This window comes from Phoca vitulina, unplaced genomic scaffold, assembly GCF_004348235.1.
Source record: "Phoca vitulina isolate PV1807 unplaced genomic scaffold, GSC_HSeal_1.0 scaffold1, whole genome shotgun sequence".
Lineage (NCBI taxonomy): Eukaryota > Metazoa > Chordata > Mammalia > Carnivora > Phocidae > Phoca > Phoca vitulina.
The window spans coordinates 9,911,089-9,930,602 of NW_022589704.1; the positions used below are offsets into that span (position 1 = coordinate 9,911,089).

At 42.3% G+C, this 19,514-nt stretch overlaps 1 protein-coding gene across 1 annotated transcript in view; it reads left to right on the top strand.

The window, feature by feature from the left end:
• DNER (delta/notch like EGF repeat containing) overlaps positions 1 to 19,514 on the top strand; it is a 300,110-nt gene that overhangs the window by 133,287 nt on the left and 147,309 nt on the right. Inside the window, exon 4 of the mRNA XM_032400554.1 lies at positions 90 to 256. Within this exon, the coding sequence (XP_032256445.1) occupies positions 90 to 256 (167 nt within the window). The remainder of the gene's footprint in view (positions 1 to 89; positions 257 to 19,514) is intronic.

Sequence of the window (19,514 nt, forward strand, 5' to 3'; positions counted from 1 at the left end):
ATTTTATTTTTATTTATAAATTTGACGGACTAGTCCTAAAATGAATTTTTCTGAAAGGGACTTCTGGTTCACTCCATTCCTGTTTTCAGAATTCGGCAAGATGCTACCGCCTCGCTGATTTTGCTGTGGAAGGTCACGGCCACGGGATTCCAACAGTGCTCCCTCATCGATGGACGGAGTGTGACTCTCCTCCAGGCCCCCGGGGGCCTGGTCCTCTTGGAGGAGATGCTCGCCTTAGGGCACAACCACTTCATCGGTGAGTTATGGAAGTCTACCCGACAACACACCTGCTTCCGCCCAACCTTGATTTGGTGTTTAGAGAAGGCGGGGAGGGCGTTTTGCTCAGATAATCGGAATTCTAGACATCAACACTGTCTCCTCCATTTTAGGTGAGGTTTTACTTATGATCAAAATTGATTTCTAAAATTCACTCAGTGTGGACAAAGCATGTGCTCTGAAATCCTGAGACTGTGTCCCAGCTCCGGACAAAGCGACATGGATGTGTGACCATTGGTACTTAAAGCTCGAGTCTGCTTTCTTTTTGACTCTAGTCTGCTTTCTCTAGGACTTGTGCGCAACTGGAGGCCCTGAATGTTGGTCTCTCAGAAAAACCCTGTTCTCAGCTGAGTTAGGCCTGACCTAGGACCCTGGGCATAGCACCTCAGAAGCGATTTGCTACACTGAGCCTCCGACTCACAAGTAACTTGAGGATTACAACTCCTTTTGGGGCTCCTCTTCCCCACACCCTTCCCTCCCTTTTGACTTTTCACTTTCCCGAATATACTTAAATCTGCAGTTTATTCGTCACTACACTACCACATGCTCAATTAGCTGTCTTCAAATTCCTCTGTCCTGGAGTAGAAATGGCCTTCATAAAGCGAGACACCCCCACCCCCACTGTCCCCTGCTCCTCCCAAGGGCTACACCTGGGCAGTTACCAGAGGACCCTTCCCCTGGTTGGCATTGTGACGGCATCCTGCGTTGTCTTCATCCCTCCCCCAGCACAGAACATTTTGGGGGTTGGAACTTGTAACTCCAGCCCCTAAGCAGGCCCATATCATCAGCTGCTTTCTTAGAGCTTGTTGCTCAGGCAGCCTCAACTCAGAGACACAAGCTCAAGTTCAGACTCCATCCATCCCGGTCCTGTGCCCTCCAGGTAGCCCCCTGCATCCGGCTGTTAATGCCTTCTCCTGTCTGCTCATATATTCCAACAGTCCTCCCCTGGAGGGGGGCAGACTCAGCATTCGTTTCTCAGGGGTGTTGTGAGGTTTCAGTGTGATGATGGATGTGCAAGTGTACATTACAAATATTCAGGATGATTCCAGGCTACTTAGGGGACTTCCTTTGTTTTTTCCTGAGATACACTAAATCTAAATATTTTGCTAAATTAAATGGAAAGTATACAGCAAGACACACTCTCTAAGATACATATTTGATGCAAATATCATAACTTAGATGAACTGATAAAAGGAAATGCTCAGTTTTATATAATTTGTATTGTATTTATACTTGACCGACCCTTCTCTGATAAGAAGGCCATTTCTCAATTGTTGGAAATCCCACTGTGGAGTGGGTTGGGGGGAGCAGAGATTTTATTGGGTGGAGAAATCAGGGTAGGGGATGGACATATGGGAAAAAGAGGGTAGGGTATTTAACTTCAGACTGGTGTGTGTCTGTTCGGATGGATATTGGATTACCAACGTGATTTAAGATTGTCCAAGTCAAATCTAAATTTTATTCCCCCAAACATTGCAAGTAACTATTATTTACTTCCATGTCTGTTGTAACAATTTATCTACAAGGATATAGCTTGTATATTTTGGTAAATAGCTTCAATTTTATTTTGTATTGATTTTTTTAAATTTTCCTTTTTTAGTGGGTTAAACTGTCCTGGACATGGAGCTAACATTTAGCAAGAATGTATATGCTCTCACCAGTCTTTAAAATGTCATTAGTGTCACCAGAGGATATCCATTTGAAATGTTAGCTTATGTTTGATATTACATTTGGTTGTAACATAACTTACAGCTTCAGACTGATGTTGGGGGTAAAGAGGGAGATCAAGAAAGAAGGATTTTCTGGCATTGATATAATTTTATACTCTTGAGATACAAGGAATTTTATGAACTCCAACAGAATTTGCGCTCGTTTTGCTAACAAAAAAAATTTCATGGAAAAAAATGTATATTGGGTTCAAATGTATTGCTCCTCGGAGGAATAATTTTTAGAAATTTAATTTGATATATTAATAACTAAGGAATTTTTTTCTCAAAAATTATATTCAGGGTATGACGAGGAGACAACGATTTTGAGTAACATCCTTTCTTTCTCTAACCCATTATTTCTCATTTGGAAAATTTGTGATCTGATGTCTTTTTAAATTTCCTAAGTTGAAAATTTTAAGTGTTTTTTGCAGCTTTGTATTGGAGCGCACAATCTTTTAGTGTTACTCTTTTTCAGGGTAGGGGACAGTCTCGTCACAGGCTCCTTCTGGGGAAGAATGGCTAGCTTCCTCCCAATGCAAGATTGGCTACAGCCAGACATTGCCACACCGACTTCCTTTACGAGGTCTTTTATCTCAAAGAAACGAGATTTATCTTTTATAACCATTGTGGACATCTTATGCTCACTACATTGACATACGCTTCATGCTCTTTTTGTTAAATTTTTTTTTTTAAAAGGCAGCTTCTTAAAATGATTCCTTTTTACAAACCTGGGCTCTCTGGACATGAATACAGTTTAGCTCAGAACCAAAAGACTGTTCTGCACAGTACAACAGCCTTCATTTGACAGATGAATGAAGGGAGGCCAGCGCGGGTGGGAGGAATCTTCCACGCCAAAGGGACTGTAAAGTTCCAGAGTCGTGGTGCTGTGTTTTAATCACTTCCGCTCCTTTCTAGAAAGAAAGGCACTTGCGGGAATTGACTGTCCCCTCTCTGTGCCCTTCCTTCTCTATGGGTTCCACATACACGATGACCAAAGGTATTTTAATATTTCTATGCAACAGAACAGAGGAGTCCCTTCTGTGTCTTTGGGAGATAAACTTGGTCACTGTCGCCTGCTTTATACAAATATTCTTTTAAAAATTTATTGCCAAGAGCCTGTGAATGTTCTGCATGTTCCAGATGATGATAATGTACTTGTATTTGACCTATTTCAGTGACACTCCATTGGATTTTTAAAAACAGTTTCCCTTCATTACCATTGCCTTATGAATATTTATAGTCTTTCATAGAAAGAAAGAAATGATAAAATATTTCACGAAGTGTGTAACTCTTCCTTCTGTGCCTCAGTGCGTCCGCCCCTTTCCCCCTGTGTTGTCATCCAGTTGCGACACTCCTGCCTTCTCCTTCATCATCCCCTCGGCTTTTCCTAAATAGGCTTCTTTCAGCTATGTTACTTGCTTTATGCACTGTTTTGAGGTCCGTAACTAAATCGACCTTTCTGTAGTGTTGTCTGCTCCGTGGCTAGGAACGTGAGCCCCCTGAGTGATTTATCCGCCCAGTGGTTCCTGTCCCTAGATGGGAAGGATGCATGGTTCCAGTTGCATTTCCGTGACAAGCAGTTGCCTATCTTATGTGAGGTATTTTTTTTCTTTTTTTACTTGGAGTTGCTTGGACACATTGCTCTGATAGACACTGTCAGGGATGAGCCTCTGTGTGAGAACATTTCCTCAGGGAGAAAACCCCGTTGAACTCCTTTTCTAGGCTTTTCTTTCTCTGGTCACCTGCCTCTAGGCATACCTCCCAGTACTTCTCCTTGGTGAACTCTGTCCACCCACTGCCTGTCCCCTCCCCACCTGGACCTCCCCCTTCCCCATCTTCTCCAAGTGTCAGCAACCCCCCACATTGGTTCCTCTCCAAGACCTCATTTAAACCCTCCTGATTTGGAGTGTTTTAGGAGAAAAGTGGCCAGCCCAAAATTCTAGTCTACCTGGATTCTCAAATCCTCTTAGATTCTCATAAATTCTTCCAGACACACAGACAACCCTGGAATATTCTCATGGTTCTTCTTTTGATCAGAAAACCCAGGCGGAGGCATGTCTGCTTTACCCATACTTTTGTTGACCTGCCTGCTCAGAGAAACCCCGCATTTTCCTTCATACTTCTCTCTTTTATAATCCATATCTGTTGTCACCTCGATCTGCTATTTTCTTTCTTTCCTCATCTTCGAAATTATTTTTGCTTTGATCTAGCTCATTCTCTTCTCCATTCTTTCCTGACGGTCGTCTAGCTGCTCATATTTACCTTTCTGTCTTCCCTCATTCTCTTCTCCTGCCTCTAAGCCACGATTTTTTCCTATCACCATTCACCGCCTTTGTATCATCCTTTCTTGCAATTTTTAGTACATTTTTAACGTCTAATTGATCTCATAAAAATAAGTGCATTTTTATGTTTAATCCGCACCGGTGATATTTCATTTGCGACCTACGAAAAAGCTGCTCTTAGGGCTTGAGATCTGCTTTAACTTCACAAAGAAATGAGTTGTGTAGCATGTAGCTCATAGCAATGCCCTTGTAGGAGCTGGGCTCGCTTCTGCAGGATTACAGCTACTAAATTAGCTGCAGAACCCTAGAAATAATGACTTCCGTGTCTTTGTAATGGATGTCTTAACTAGATTAGAAATTTTCCCATTCTGCCTATGACCCTTTTCTGCTTCCTGGGAGCTGTAGAGCTTTTTAAGTTGCCTTGATTCTATATTTTCAGCTTAAAAAGATTCTTGTCTTGCAAAATGATTTCTAAAGCAGTGCGTTCTCTTTATTTTCTTCTCTTGACAAATAAGGAGGCATAACGCAGCACTTTAGCAGGTGCAATGAAGGTTGAGACTTTTCTTTTCCTTTGGTAAGAAGCTTCACTGGTGCGGTGACCCTTCACAGCCTCAGGGTTTAGATCATTACGGACTTAACCGATAGATTTATCCTCACTGGCATCACGATGTTTCCTTGGAGATAAAGTCTTTTGTAGTCTAACAGTTTATACTGACTTTAAAAAAAAAAAATAACAGAATTTTTAAAACACAACCAACTGATGCTTTATTCCTAGGCAGAAGTTCCTAATCTGGGCTCAGTTGGACCACGATTTTATGGCGGCCGTGGGGTTCAAAGGTCACTTTTCGAGAATCCCACGAATATCCTGCACTGGAGACTTTTATGTGTTTGTGGCCAAAAGTTCACTGGATTCTCAAAGATATCCGAGTCCCCAAATTTTAGAACCTCCACTTTAAGCTATGCACGTGATCATGTGAGAATACATATGCTTTTCAACATTCTCTGCTCATTTAGTGTCGTTTCTTTTGGCAGATGTACCTCCTTCCCATGTCCCCATATCAGGGAACTTAACCTACTTTTATTTACTTACACTTGTAGGCAGCAGAGCTGTGGGAAACGCTCAGTTCTGCGTTAGTTTAGAAACTTCACATTGCATGCCTCGCATTTCCCAAGCACGGTGCCAGCCTGGAAATGCAAAGATGACTTCGGTGTGGTCTCTGAGTGAGTGAATGGGGCGACAAAGACAGAGACAAGTGCTATACACAAGGGATGCGCCAAAGGGGCCCAGGATTCAGAGGAAGGTGCGGCTAACTGCCAGGGGGAGGTAGGACAGGCAAAGCGGTCTCCTTGGATGTACAAAGTGCAGTGTGTGGCATTTTGGTGGCACGGGAATCTGTGTCATTAAGATAATTTAATGACAGTTCTAGAAATTGATTAATGGCCATCACAACTGGAAATAGAATTTAATTTCAGCATGCGTGTGACAGATTCTCCCATCCATTCCTCCAACTGCCTCTCATCTTGGATATGAACACATTTATATAAAGTGCTCCAGGTATGAATTTTATTTCCTGGGTTCTCTGTTTATCTTCAACGGGCAAAAGAGGGAACTTCTAGTCTTTGATGTGATTTCCAGGTAGTCCTTTGGAATCCTTCAATAAAGCTCTATTTTCTTATTCCTGAACTCACTCTCTCTCTCTCTCTCTCCTTGCTCTGGGTAAACTCTTCCTGTGAGCCTTGACCTTTAAAATGTAAGTTTCGAAAGCAAGTCAGCCAGAGCTGGGATGTTTCATCCTGTAAGTTTGATGAAGAGAACGATTTGGGGGAATGTGTCCCAACAAGACAGGAGACACCATGAGGACCACACCAGTTAGGGTAAGGGTGGTGGGCAGTATTCAAACGGGAAAAGTTCCAATAGGAAAGGAGGGACAGGAGATTTCTTAACCATCATAGTTTGGCTGGAGAGCTTCCCAAAGTCATGCATAGTGTCCAGTATTAACTTTTCTGCATGTGCCTGTTTTAGTCATTTAGACATCAGATCTCTAGACAGAGGTCTTGCTTTATCCCAGCCATTTCTTGATGGATTCTTTTGTTTCTCAGGAGTTCAAAGTAGCTAGGAGATACATAGGCCAGACACTGCCCCTCTCCATCTGCTAGGCTTCTCCATCTTGTGAGTGGCTAGCTTCCAGCTCTGCATGACTGGCCCCTGGCCGTGAAGACCACGTGGCTCCAGCATCTGGCTCCCTGTGGAAGACCCAGGGTGTCAGGGAAGGGGTGTGACGAGCAAGAGGCCAGGTCTAGACCAGGACTTGTCAGAAGGAAGGACTCCCAAGTGGAGTAAAAAATGCTTAGCATACGTTTTCCTCTTACTTGTCAGAAAGGCCACTGGGAGATGCAGAACCAAATTGGTAATTCACCTCTTACAACTGTGAAGATTTTATGGCCTGCTTATCTCTCTTCCACACACTCTTTAAGTTATATTTTTCCAGGCTCTGATGTCCATTTTAATTTGTACTTCACTATTTAATGGTATGCATTTTCTGTGAGCTCCTCAGATCTTATGGAATAAATTAGGCTATGAAGAAATAAGATATTTGTTGGGGCACTTAAAATTTCAGTATATTCTTTTACTGTACCTTGATAACACCTTTGTGATTATGATGTGTTTTAGGACTATTAGAATAATGATGGGTATTTGCATCCTAGCTCTGACCCAGCAAAGTAGAATTTGATTCTCGGAAATACTGTAACTCATCATTCCCGTTTGTAGGTTGCTATCAGACTAGTTTCTAAAATTATTCCTGCGTTCTTGCAGTATCAGACCTTGCTTACTTGCATGAAGTCTTCAGGCTTCCTTTCTTTAGACCCTCGGCAGGTCATTCTCAAACAAGCAATTTTTTTTTTTTTTAAGATTTTATCTATTTATTTGACGCAGAGAGAGAGAGACAGAGAACACAAGCAGAGAGAGGGGCAGATGGAGAGGGAGAAGCAGACTCCGGGCTGAGCAGGGAGCCCCATGCGGGACTCGATAACAGGACCCTGGGATCATGACCTGAGCCAAAGGCAGATACTTAACCGACTGACCCACCCAGGCACCCAGGCACCCCAAACAAGCGATATTTTACTAGCTCCTATTTGTGAAGGTGGATCGAATATACACCTTGTCATCTAAATCTGGGTTTCTGGGGTCTCTGGCTCTTTGGCTGTGCAGTGAGCTGGAACCTTCCTCTCTCAGCCCACGGGCACTGAGCCTCCTCTAGCTTCCCGAGTGAAATCTGATTTCTTGCAAGCATAAGGTCCCACTGTCCCGAGTAATCCCTTCACCATTGCCACCCCTTCTGACTCCTGTTCCATGATAGGTCTCATCCCTGTGGTCTGAAACCCGTCTGTCTTCTTGATACTCCCAGAAGTTCTTCCTAGCTCTTATGTCCTGATGCCAGCCCAGAGTGGGGCTGTTTTTTTTTCCCCGCCTCTGAATCCTGTGGTTTGAATTGCTGGTCACCCTTTTCAGATGTTCATCTTACCCAGCCCTGCACATTTCTGTTTGTTCTTATCTCTATATTATCTTGTCTCTGGTATCATTTTTGCCTAGCTCTGTCTCCTTCTGCTTCTTCTAACTCATGACATTTTTGCTTTACCAGCTAAGCCTTACTTTTCCTTCTGATAATTCTGTTGTCAGTCAACATCTCACAATGTAGCATCTGAACGTTCTCTATCCTCTTTTTTTTTTTTTTGTATGTTGATTTTATATCTTTAATTAGACTGTAAATTTCTAGAGAAAAGGGACCATATCATAGCTCCTTAGACCGTGATGGCCATATGGTAGCCACCTGAGTGATTATGTTTTGTTCATACGTAACAGTTATTCTGCTCAGTAAATGCTGTGTGAGGAAAATTTCTAATTGCAAATGTCAGTCTTAAGAATTCTTTGTAGATTTTTCAACCCACCCCAAGACATTTAAACTTTCCCCCCTTTGTTACCTTAAAAGTACTTGAAGATCAAATACCAAAAAAGAAAAAAGAAAGAAAGAAAGATAGCAAAACTTTCCATCATTCTTTTGGGGATGCTACATTTTATATTTTGTCCTTTAAGATGTCTTGCTCTGAAGCCTGGGGTAAAATAGTCAAAGAAAATTTGGAAAGGATACATGCTATGGAATCATTAACATCTTCTTTTGCTAAGACCTTAAGATTTAATAAAGAAAATGCAAATGTCTCACTTTTTCATGGTCACCTTAAAACCACAGTTGAATATGGTCTTTTGAACTCCCTGAAATAGAGAGAAGAAACTTGGAAAAGTTTAAATAAAGAGCAATAGTTGGAACAGAAGTAGAGTATAAGTATAAGTATAAGACTGCCCTGAACAGCATAATTGGGATAAAATTCTTATAGTTCCTATTTGTCTAGTTGGGAGATTTCTATTAAATTAAATTTTACTTAAATCAAAACCACATTTCTATGTTATTAGCAATCATGATTATTCTTTTTGATCTTTTTATTACTGGTAATGAATATTAGAATTTTTTGTTCGCTGGCCTTGCACTTCAATGCCTTGCTCTTATTTTCCTAAAAACTGTCATGATCAGCATCATTTGTGTATTGGTACCTATTGATTGTGGTGATAAACTAAGCCTTGTTAACAAAAACACATTCCATTGTGGACATGCATGGTCCCTAGAGGTGATGTCTGAGGTTCCCCAGGCCAATACTGAGCGTCAGTTGCCCCAGCTGTGTTGGCATTGGGGCAGGTGAGCGAAGAACAAGATGTTTCTCTTACCCTTCAGGACAGTCTGGAATCAGGCTTTGTGGAAGGCAGCTTGCTGGTCTACTCTCAGAGCTGGCTGTTCCACATCAGAGTCTTCTGCAAGCTCCTCAGGTCATTCTTTCACACACCATAATTTGTGCAAATTCTAGGAACTAATCGGGAAGTAAAGGACAACCATAGGATAGAGTAGAACCAGTCAGGGTCCATGCCTTTCATCATGACTGTAAGTTAGAAAGCTGCTTCTGTAGATTTCGAGCACCAGTTTCAGAATTTAGGAGAACAAAGAGACTGCGGGGTAATTCTCCTGTGTGGGCCTGAGGCATCAGGTGGAGGGGCTGGCTTGGTTTCGAGAAGCAAACTCAAGGTATGTCTTCATAATCATAAATTTTCCCTTTCTCCCTCTCCATTCTGTCGCATTGTCTCTCCCTCTCCCTCAGCCTTTTTTTTTTTTTTTAAGATTTTATTTATTTGAGAGAGAGAGAGAGAGCACATGAGAGGGGGCGGCAGGGTCAGAGGGAGAAGCAGGCTCCCTGCTGAGCAGGGAGCCCGATGCGGGACTGGATCCTGGGACTCCAGGATCATGAGCTGAGGTGAAGGCAGTTGCTTAACCAACTGAGCCACCCAGGTGCCCCTCTGCCTTAGCCTTTTATTTAAAAAATGAAAGTAGTTCATTTTACTTATAGATTACTTTGGCAAAATTAAGTAATAAGGAAAATTATTTTTATATTTTAAAGAATTTCTTGTTAATTCTGAAAAGAAATACCTTATTCCTTAACCGGTATTAGTTTTAACCCAAATCTAATCCATAGACTTTGATTGAACTGTGTTTTTTTCTTTTAACTTAGAGACACACCTTCTCAGGGCTTTACCAGTTCCCTGTCAAAGCTTTTCTTAACTTATGTCAGTGCAAATTTCAACTAAGAAAGTAATTTCACGAATTGCTGTGTTTATAGCCAAATTTCTGCCCCTCCTTTGTGTACCTCTTTTTCTTCATTCTAAGGGGGAGGGAGGGGATGAGGAGGGAAGGAGGGCAAGAGAGAAAGAAAGAGATTGAGTCTCAGGGCTCAACCTGGGACTATGGTTTTCTCTCAGTGAAAGTTAATTTTCCAATTTACTCTCTTTTGAAAATTAAAAAGGCTCTATGACAATAGATAATGTAAATATAAATAATATTCATATTTTTTTGGAAAGAGGAACACATTCATATGCTGCTTGGTTATTTGCCTTTTTAACTTAATGCATCATGACATTCTTTTGTTAATAGGTATAAATCTGTCGTATTCTTCTTAATGGCTATATAGTGTTCCACTGAATCCGTGTACTATAATTTATTTAATCAATATGCTATCGTTAAACAATTAGCTCCTTCATTTCTTTAGCCTTTTAAGACTGAATTTCAAACACTATTATAACCTCATCTTTGTATCCTTTCTGATGATTTATTTGAGTTAAATTTCCAGATGGAGAATTTGCTGGATCAAAGGGTTTATATATTTTAATAACAACTTTGATACACATTATCAAATTGTCCTTAACTTTCTTAGTTATAGCAGTTTATCTTTGGAATAGTGTGTTGTTGCCCTTGAATCAACTTGTGGCTAGTGCTGTTAACTGTATCCAACTTCGTCTTTAGATACACCTCTTAGCAACTTCCTTAGTGATCTGAAACACTTAGCGATCTCCACAAAGGAGAAAAATGGTCATTAACAGTTTCCAGAGAAAGGACAGTACAAATCTCTTTTTTTAGAAAATATTTTATTTATTTATTGACAGAGAGAGGGGGAGAAAGAGAGCACAAGCAGGGGGAGCAGCAGAGGGAGCGGGAGAAGCAGGCTCCCCGCTGTGCAGGGAGCCCGATGCAAGACTCAATCCCAGGACCCTGGGGTCATGACCCGAGCTGAAGGCAGACGCTTAACCGACTGAGCCACCCAGGCGCCCCCAGACGGTACAAATCTCTTTAAGCAGAAGATATTTAAAGTGCTTGCACATCAGAGTCCTAGTAAATGGGATGGTTTCATTGTATTACTATGTTTGTACATCTGAGTCAATATAAAATGGCAGATGGGGTGATGGGGAATGAATAGCGGTTGCTGTTGTCACGCTCTCTAACACATGGTCAACTTCTAGTGACATTTCTCCTGCTTAATGCTATGCAAAGAACTTTTGTATTCCAGAAGGCTGTAACCCCTGATTCCATTGCCATCTCCTTCTCTTAGGTTCTTTTGCTTTCCCATTTCCATATGCTGAAGGGAGGTAGTTAAGTTCCATTTATTGTAGACTTTTTATGAGGTCAGAATTATTCTCTGAGAATGAGGCAAAGGATTTTCCAGAAAAGACAAATATTTTGAAAACCCATCAGGGATGCTTTAGAGATAATCATTTGACTTTGACACAAGATCATAGTAGTTGCAGTTGATTTTCACAAAGCTCTTGGGTCTAAAACTGAGAGCAGCAAGTAAATGGACCAAAATAGGGTATGTCAGCAGGAGAAAATTGTCTAGTTTTTTGTGAAGAATATAAATAATTAGGATTGCATTTCAAAAAATCTCCCTTGCTTTCTCTTCTCTAATGCTCTCTCTGACATTTGGGTTTGAATGCCATGATATTTTTGGTATTCACATACATCCCTAACGAGCAATGCGCTCATGGTTGTCCTCTTTTAATGGCGTAATTGTGAGTTTGACCTACAAAAGTTATATTTGCTTGGTAGACAAATGGAAAATCTCTTTAAATAAATACACTGACAAATACTGTTTGGCTATATCAGTAATAACAGATGCCAGCCTCTGGAACATTATCATGTTAAAAAACAGGATCTGTATCCTCTGCTCGTCCATCCAGATCCCTGTTTACCATCAACCAACGCTTATTGATAAATTGCCACTTTTAAGGCATTGTGCTTAGCCCTGGGGCTACAAAGAAATATAAGATCCCAGTTCCTGAATTTGAGAGATTTTAAAATGCCTCCAGGCAGACAGGACATACTCATTATGTAATCCAGATAACTCTCATTGTCCCACAGTTTAGTCTTGTTCATAAAGTCACATCAAATAAACCCAGTCTAGTAGCCAATAACGGATTAAAACACTTGGAATCTTTATTCATCTTTTTGAGAGAACACGAATAGCAGTGGGAAGAATGCATTCCTATCAAGCAGCAAAAATCTTACTGATCTTCTCTCCTCCTCGCTGCTCTCTTAATAGACTCCATGTGTTTGGCGCTTGCTTTGTGAAATTGTCTCCCCCACTCTCCATGTCTACTCGCCAAAATCTCAGCCCAACACCCACCCAGGCTTTGAGGCTTTTCCCATCTTTTTCTTCTTGCTCTTCTGGCCCTTTGTTCCATATATCAGTGTAGTCTCTTGGATTTGTTTGCTTTTAGTTCTTCTGTCTTGCCCATTCCTGGGGTTCTCCACTATAAAGAACTTGCCTGGGAACTGACCCAGCAAGCAAGAGTCCTTTCCCTTTAGAAGCGGAAGTCAGAAGAGTGTAAATATTCATATAATAAGTAATTGCTACTCTTGTTAGATAGTAATGATTTCGAGATGATAAAGAGCACTTCAAGGGGTAAAAGAGAAGATAATGTATATTAAATATCAGATGAATTGTCTCATTTAAGAGCTACATGAACTCAGAAGGGAAGAATAATCACCAAGCAGAAAGTTCAGGCTTTAGACTCGTATATTTTGAGCTTGGTCTTGAACTGAGGAGTAGGTAAAAGAGGGAAAGACATTCAAGGGTAGGAGGATTGGTGTGAACGACGATGTGGGAGGGAGATCAATTTGGCTGGAGCGGTGGATTTCAAGAAGGGAGGCACGGAAGATTCAGAAGAGGACAGGAGGTAGAGGCCAGACTGTAAAGGAGGGGGAGCACAGGTAGGTAAGGGCAGGGGTGCTGGTATCATATGGTGAGCACTGTGGAGTAGATTTTGGTGGTGAGCGAGAAGAGCCCAAATGAGGCGGGCGGTGGCAGCAGAAAGCAGGGCACTGGGTACCAGGGACATTGGGAAGGTCAGTTCTCTAGATGTGATTGGGTGTCAGGGAAGCAAGGAGACAGGCAGAGTCAAAAGGGACGGATATCAGAGTTTCAAGCTGGGAGGTATTTCTGTTGGAAAGAAAGGCTTTTCTTTGAAAAGAGCAGCTGCATTCAGTTTCGCTGTGTCTGGGGCCTTGTGCAGGCCCTTGGAATGGAGACCCCAAGTTCAGGACGGAGGCTGTGGCTGCAGATGGAAAGCTAGGGCTTTCTCCTTGGAGCTTAGAAGTGGAGCTTCTGGGAAGGAAGGGAGCTCCCCAGTGAGAAGGAGTAGGCGGGGAGGGGCTTTGGGGAATGACCACGTTGATGATGTTTACGCTGGGCTGGCATCTGGGAGCGAAAGCGAGGGGGCCCAGCAGGCAGAGTCGGGAGACTAGGAAGGTGGTGGTGGCAGGCCGTGGGACGGAAAAGCGAATCAGAGAGGGGAATTTCAAGGTTGGGGATCTTAGAGGCAGGGTCATTTTGAGGGTGGCCTTCACAGGTCTGGTGAGACATTTCTCCTGCCAGTCACTCCCCAAACCTTGGCATCACTCTTGAACTTTTTTCTTTCCTCTCCCACATCCATTTACCATGAAGTCCTTTGGCTCCAACTTCTACGTACCCGGGATCTGACTGCATCTCTGCATGGCCCTGCTCTCCCGCCTGGCCCCCAGCCTCTCTCCTGGGTTATTGCCAGAATCTCCTGACCGGACTCCCTGCTCTTACTCCTGCCCCCACAGCTGGGCCATAATGACACCCCAGGTCTGCTCACAATCCCCAGGGTCTCCTGTTTGACTCCGCCAAGTCTTGGAAGCCAAGACTGAAAGTCCCACGAGGCCTCATATGTCTGTCCCTTCATTCTCTGACCCCTTGGTCTCCTACTATTCTCTCTCTTGCTCCCACCACTTCCACCACTTCTCGATCTCCCCAGGCATCCTCCCTGCTCCTTTGCACCGGCCACCCGCTCCTGCTGGCTCACTCCCTTACCTGCTTCTTGGCCTTGCTTACTTGTCACCTGTCCTGGCCACCCTCTCATAGAGCTGCAGCCCCCTTTCTCCCCTTTCTCTTCCAGTACTCCACACCACCTTGCTCTGCTCTCCTCTTCCCCCATAGAACGTATCCCTTTCTAACAGACAATATGTATATACCTTCTAGAATGTAAGCACGGTGAGGGCAGGAGACTAAGTCTGGCCTGTTTTGTCTTGTATTACAAGCTCTTGATGCCATGCCTGGGGGAAGGAGGCATTCAATAAACACTAATCGAATGTATATATTAAATACATTGTGAATTCCTGGTAAGTAACCAGAGGGAGGTTATTTCGTAAGTGTGGAAACCCACCTCAAACTTGCTTATGCAAAACCACCAAAAAACCAGCAGACAGAGGTGGTGAGAGTCTCCTGCCACTGAGCGTCCAGGTGTGGATCTGGAGTCACAGATCCAGTGGCACAGAAAAAACTTGATCGGACACATTTCTCTCAAGACAATGACAGCCTTCTGAAACATTTGGTTTAGGCTTGCTTTAGGTTTTGTGCATCTGATTTTATTTTATAGAATGTGTCTTGGAGACATGTAGATACCCATGCCTACACCTGTCCATCCATCGTACGTAGATACACACATCAGGGCACGTGTGTATGTATGCACGTGCACACACACAGATGCCCCTTTGTGTACATACACATACAGAGACACAGATTTGCTCATACAGAGGCACATGGTCATAGATATGCACGTATGTGATTTAAAGGACTTGACAGGTGGATGAGCATTAAAGGGTAGATAGCTTGGAGGGGGTGAGTGTGAGCATGTAAGGAGACATGAAATTGGACAGTTAGTTTGGAAAAAAACAATCTTTAGAGTTTTCCAACTATAATAATATAATAATGCTAGTATTTATGTGAAGGATATAGTACACAGCTAATATTCATGAATAAAAACAATCAGCAAAATCATGAATTAATTTTCTATTAATGTGATCATTGTATTTTTCCCTTCTTAAAAAATGTTTATTATTTTAGTCTACAGACAATGTGATCGTAGTTTCAGGTGCACGGCATGGCGATTCAACAATCCTGTATTTTATGCCGTGCTCGCCACGGTAAGTGCAGTTATTTTCTGTCGCCAAACAATGTTATTTCAATATTATTGATTCAACTTCAATGTTATTGATTCTACTTCCCCATGCTGTACTTTTCATCTCTGTGACTTATTCATTTTACAACTGGGATGATTGTATTTTAAGGAGCATTTTCTTTAGAATATTTAAGTGTGATTGGTTCCTACTAAACGCCTGAGCCCAAAGCTTGCATTTTACACGAGGAAGCCAGCTCTTCTTCCATGAGGGCAGGCAGCCTTTTTACCAAGGCAGGGTCTACCATTAGCATTAGATATGGAAGCTAGAGGGGATGAGCAAAATAAGAGAAAGAGATTAAGAGGTACATACTTCCAGTTATAAAATAAACAAGTCACAGGGATGTAAAGCGCAGCATAGAGAGTATAGTCAGTGATACTGTAATGACATTGTATGGTGACAGATGGGACCACACTTACTGTGAGCACCGAGTAATGTATAAAACTGTTGCATCCCTGCGTTGCACACCTGAAGCTAACATATTGTATGTCAGCTGTACTTCAATTAAGAAAAATATATTGTAGGGGCGCCTGCGTGGCTCAGTAGGGTTAGGCATGTGACTCTTGGTTTTGGCTCAGGTTGTGATCTCAGGGTCATGAGATCGAGCCCCAGGTCGGCTCCCAGCTCAGTGGGGAGTCTGCTTGAAGAGTCTCTTCCTTTGCCCTCCCCCCCACTCTCTTCCTCTCTCTCTCAAATAAATAAATAAAATCTATTTTTTGAGAGAGAGAGAGAGAGTGTGTGTGAGCGCAGGCAGGGGGAGGGGCAGAGGGAGAGAGAATCTCAAGCAGCTGAGCAGGAAACCCAACGCGGAGCTCGATCCCAGGACCCTGAGATCATGACCTGAGCCACCCAGGTGCCCCGAAATAAATAAATCTTAAAGAAAAATATATTCTGTATCTTGACCTTGGTGACAGTTACTAGAGTTTTTACATTTGTGAAAACTCACTGTACCTTATTGTGTGTAAGTTATACCTCAGTAAAGTTAATTTAGAAAAATAAATGGAAGCTAGAAAAGACTGGGACCCACTTGATGTGTCAGATCACTTTTTCTTTGTTTCTTTGTTTTGGGGCCTCTGCCTCATACATTGTAATTCCTGTTAGATTTTCCACAACTGAAGGCCATTTGTTCAAACAAAGTCAGATTGGGATTTGGGGCAGTCAAGGTTGTAAGGAAGATGGATAGGATTTTTAATTTCCTACACTGAGTATCCCAGAAAGAATTGATGATCAGATAGCATTCCTGGGACTTTTGTAAAGACTGAAGCATAAATAAAATCTGCTCTGGATAGATAAAGGAAACCCTTTGCAGCCCACTAAGCTGCCAGTCACATAGAATTAAAGAATTTAGTTTTGAGAGAGAGAGCTGATTGGGAACAGGGACAGTGTGTAATTCATTCTTTCTTGGTAAGCCCCGGAGCAGGACTGGTGGTATTGTTTGGGGTCTGGAACAGGGCATGGTTTAGAATGAGGCTTGCCTCCTAAGTTGGCTTGGGGCTCTGGGTTCAGGGCAGCTCCTGGCTGAGGTTGAAACTGCTTTGCTTCGTGGTCAGAGCTGGTAGTGATTACTCTGTCCACCAAAGCTGTTAGCTAAAGCAGGAGGTCAGAGGAATTTCTTCCTGTCACTACCAGCTTTCTTTTCTGGGTTCCTTGTTTCTCTTTGCTACTCTGTCCCTCTTGAATCCTCATATTTGCTGGTGCCGCACTCAGGCCCCACACTTGTCTTCCCTCATTCCCACCCTCCTTCTCTTCTTCCCTCCCCAAAATATTTACTGAGCATCTACTAAGTTGGGTGCCTGCTTAGCGCTGGCAATAGAACTGTGAACAAAACAAATAAAAATCCCTGCCCTCATGATCGGATGTTTTAGTGAGGCAACAGGTAATAAATGATTCCACAAATAAATAGAAAACTACAAGTGTGATAAGCACACTGTGATAAGTCACTGTGCTGTGACTCTAGTTGATAATAAAAATCTGACATAACCTTGGGGGCAGTGGGGATCACTATCTTGAAGAAAGATAATTAGGCTAAAAGATTAACTAGACAATGGGGAAACCTTTCTAGGCAAAAGGCTGGAACTGCATGTGCAAAGGCCCTGTGGCTGGAGACAATGCATAATATCAGAAGAACGGCAACGGGGCCACAAGGCTGGAACTCTGAGAACAAGGGTGAGAGAGGTGGAGATGTAGTGGAGAGGTAGGCTGGATCAGTCACACTAGGCTGTGGAGGCCACGTTAAGATCCATGCAAGAAGGAACTGTTGAAGGGAAGGAACTGGTAAACGCATTCATCCTATGTATTTTAACTTGGCAGAAAAGAAGTCATCCTTAAGACAACATAGCCAGTAGTTGGACCCATAGGTGTCTTTGGCCACATCCCCAGACATTCTCATTTACTGGGTCAGGCTGCAGCCAGCATAACCGTTTGTTAAATAAACTCTATAGCTGACTCTGACTGTAGGTGTTTGTGAGTCAGATAGGAGAGGGGCTGAGTGGTAGAGAACTTTCTAGAGCTTCCAGAAGTGGAGCAGGTAGGCAAGGCTACCTCTGAGCATCTTGAGGACTGAGGTCGAGGGTGTGACTGTTCCTGTGGTGACAAGACTAAGAGGAGCTAGGAATAGCCCAACCAGACAGGCTGAATCTGAGTCAACCTCTCCATCCCTCCCAATTGTTTTTCTTTCAAATCATGGCATACCATTGAGGCTTCACTACAATACATTGGCTAGTTTTATTTTTAGTACAATAATACATGCCCTGGAAGATAAAGTTGTTATGCATAATTCAAGAAGTGAGCACATCTCAAATCGGAACTCTCACTGAACACTCGTAAATCCAGGTAACTTCTTTCATATGACCTTGAAGGTAACAGACCGTCTTCTTGGTGGCCACGTAAATGTGGGATTTTCAATCAAAGCAGAGCAAAGGAATGCAAAAGGACAAAGGCAGTTGAAAGATCATGTTCACACTGGTTGCCACAGCTCAGAAGGTAAACATGTCAATCAACAGCTTTTTATGTTAGCTCGTCTGAAGGCCTGGTTCTCTGACTCCCTAGTGTTTATAAAGTCATCTGAAGCCCAATTAGCTCTACATTTATAATCTCCCATTACCCTCACATCAACCCAGAGAAGTGATTAATTATTTTGGCATTCATAGTAATGCCAATAATCAGAATGCATTCACTGGGTATTAATGACGGGATGTGGTGGGTAATTGTATATGGGTTCTACAGTAATTTAGCAATTGATTTACTAGTATTTGATGAGTTGAAACTGTACTAATGGAAGATTAAGTGATACAATTCTAACTGATTGTGAAAAGGCGATCAAATAGACACTGAAAAAGATTAAATAAATGAAGAATTTCAATCGTATATTCTGTGTGAGCCAACAAAATTTCAAAGAAAAGTGCAAATTAATTTTCATGTTCTACCAATGGGTGTTCAGGAACTGGCATTAAAAAATGTGTCCAATTAGGACGTGGTTTTCATATGCAATGAGTTTTTTCCCCCCCCCTAAATGGAGATTACTTAATGGCAGAAATAGGCACATGGAGAGGTTTGACAGGCCTAGTTGTAAATTTTGCTTCAAAAAAGATTTTATAATTTGAATTTTTTTATACCATTTTATACCATTAAGTGTTTCTTGTATTAATTGCTGGTTATACTTTAAAAAAAATGTCTTTTAATCCTATGAAGTGTAACCATACCTCATTTATTCACATGTTTTTCTTTTACAACTTTAAATGTAGCCTAGAGCCTAGCTTTTTAAAGTAGAACCTAGGCATGAATTATTCAAAAGGGTAGATAATAAAAGTCACATTATTATGACTTTTGTTTGGACACTATTTTTAAATTCTAGCAATAATTTTTAAAAGTGGAAATGATTTTTAAAAGTTCCACTTAAAAAGTTTGACATCACAGAAACTGAGTTAGGGGACTCTCTAAATGACCTACATGCTTGCGTCCCAGCACTGCTGTTTTCTCGGGACCATACTTTCCCAGAGCTATTTCCTCAGACCCACACAACTCTAAGTTCCATTGAGGATCCCACTTTAAGTAGATGTTGGTTGTTGATGTTGCTGTGGATCATAGTGATGATGGTGGTCATAGTGGTGGTGGTGGTGGTGGTGATGGGGGTGATGATGATGAGGATGGTGATAATGGTAGTGATGATGTTGATGATGATGGGGGTGTTGATGGTGGTGATGGTGATGGGGTGATGGTGGTGATGATGATTGGAGTGGTGCTGATGATGGGGCGGTGGTGGTGGTGATGGTGATGGTAGTAATCATGGGGGTGATGATGATGGGAGCAGTGGTGAGGATAATGATGGGGTGAAGATCATG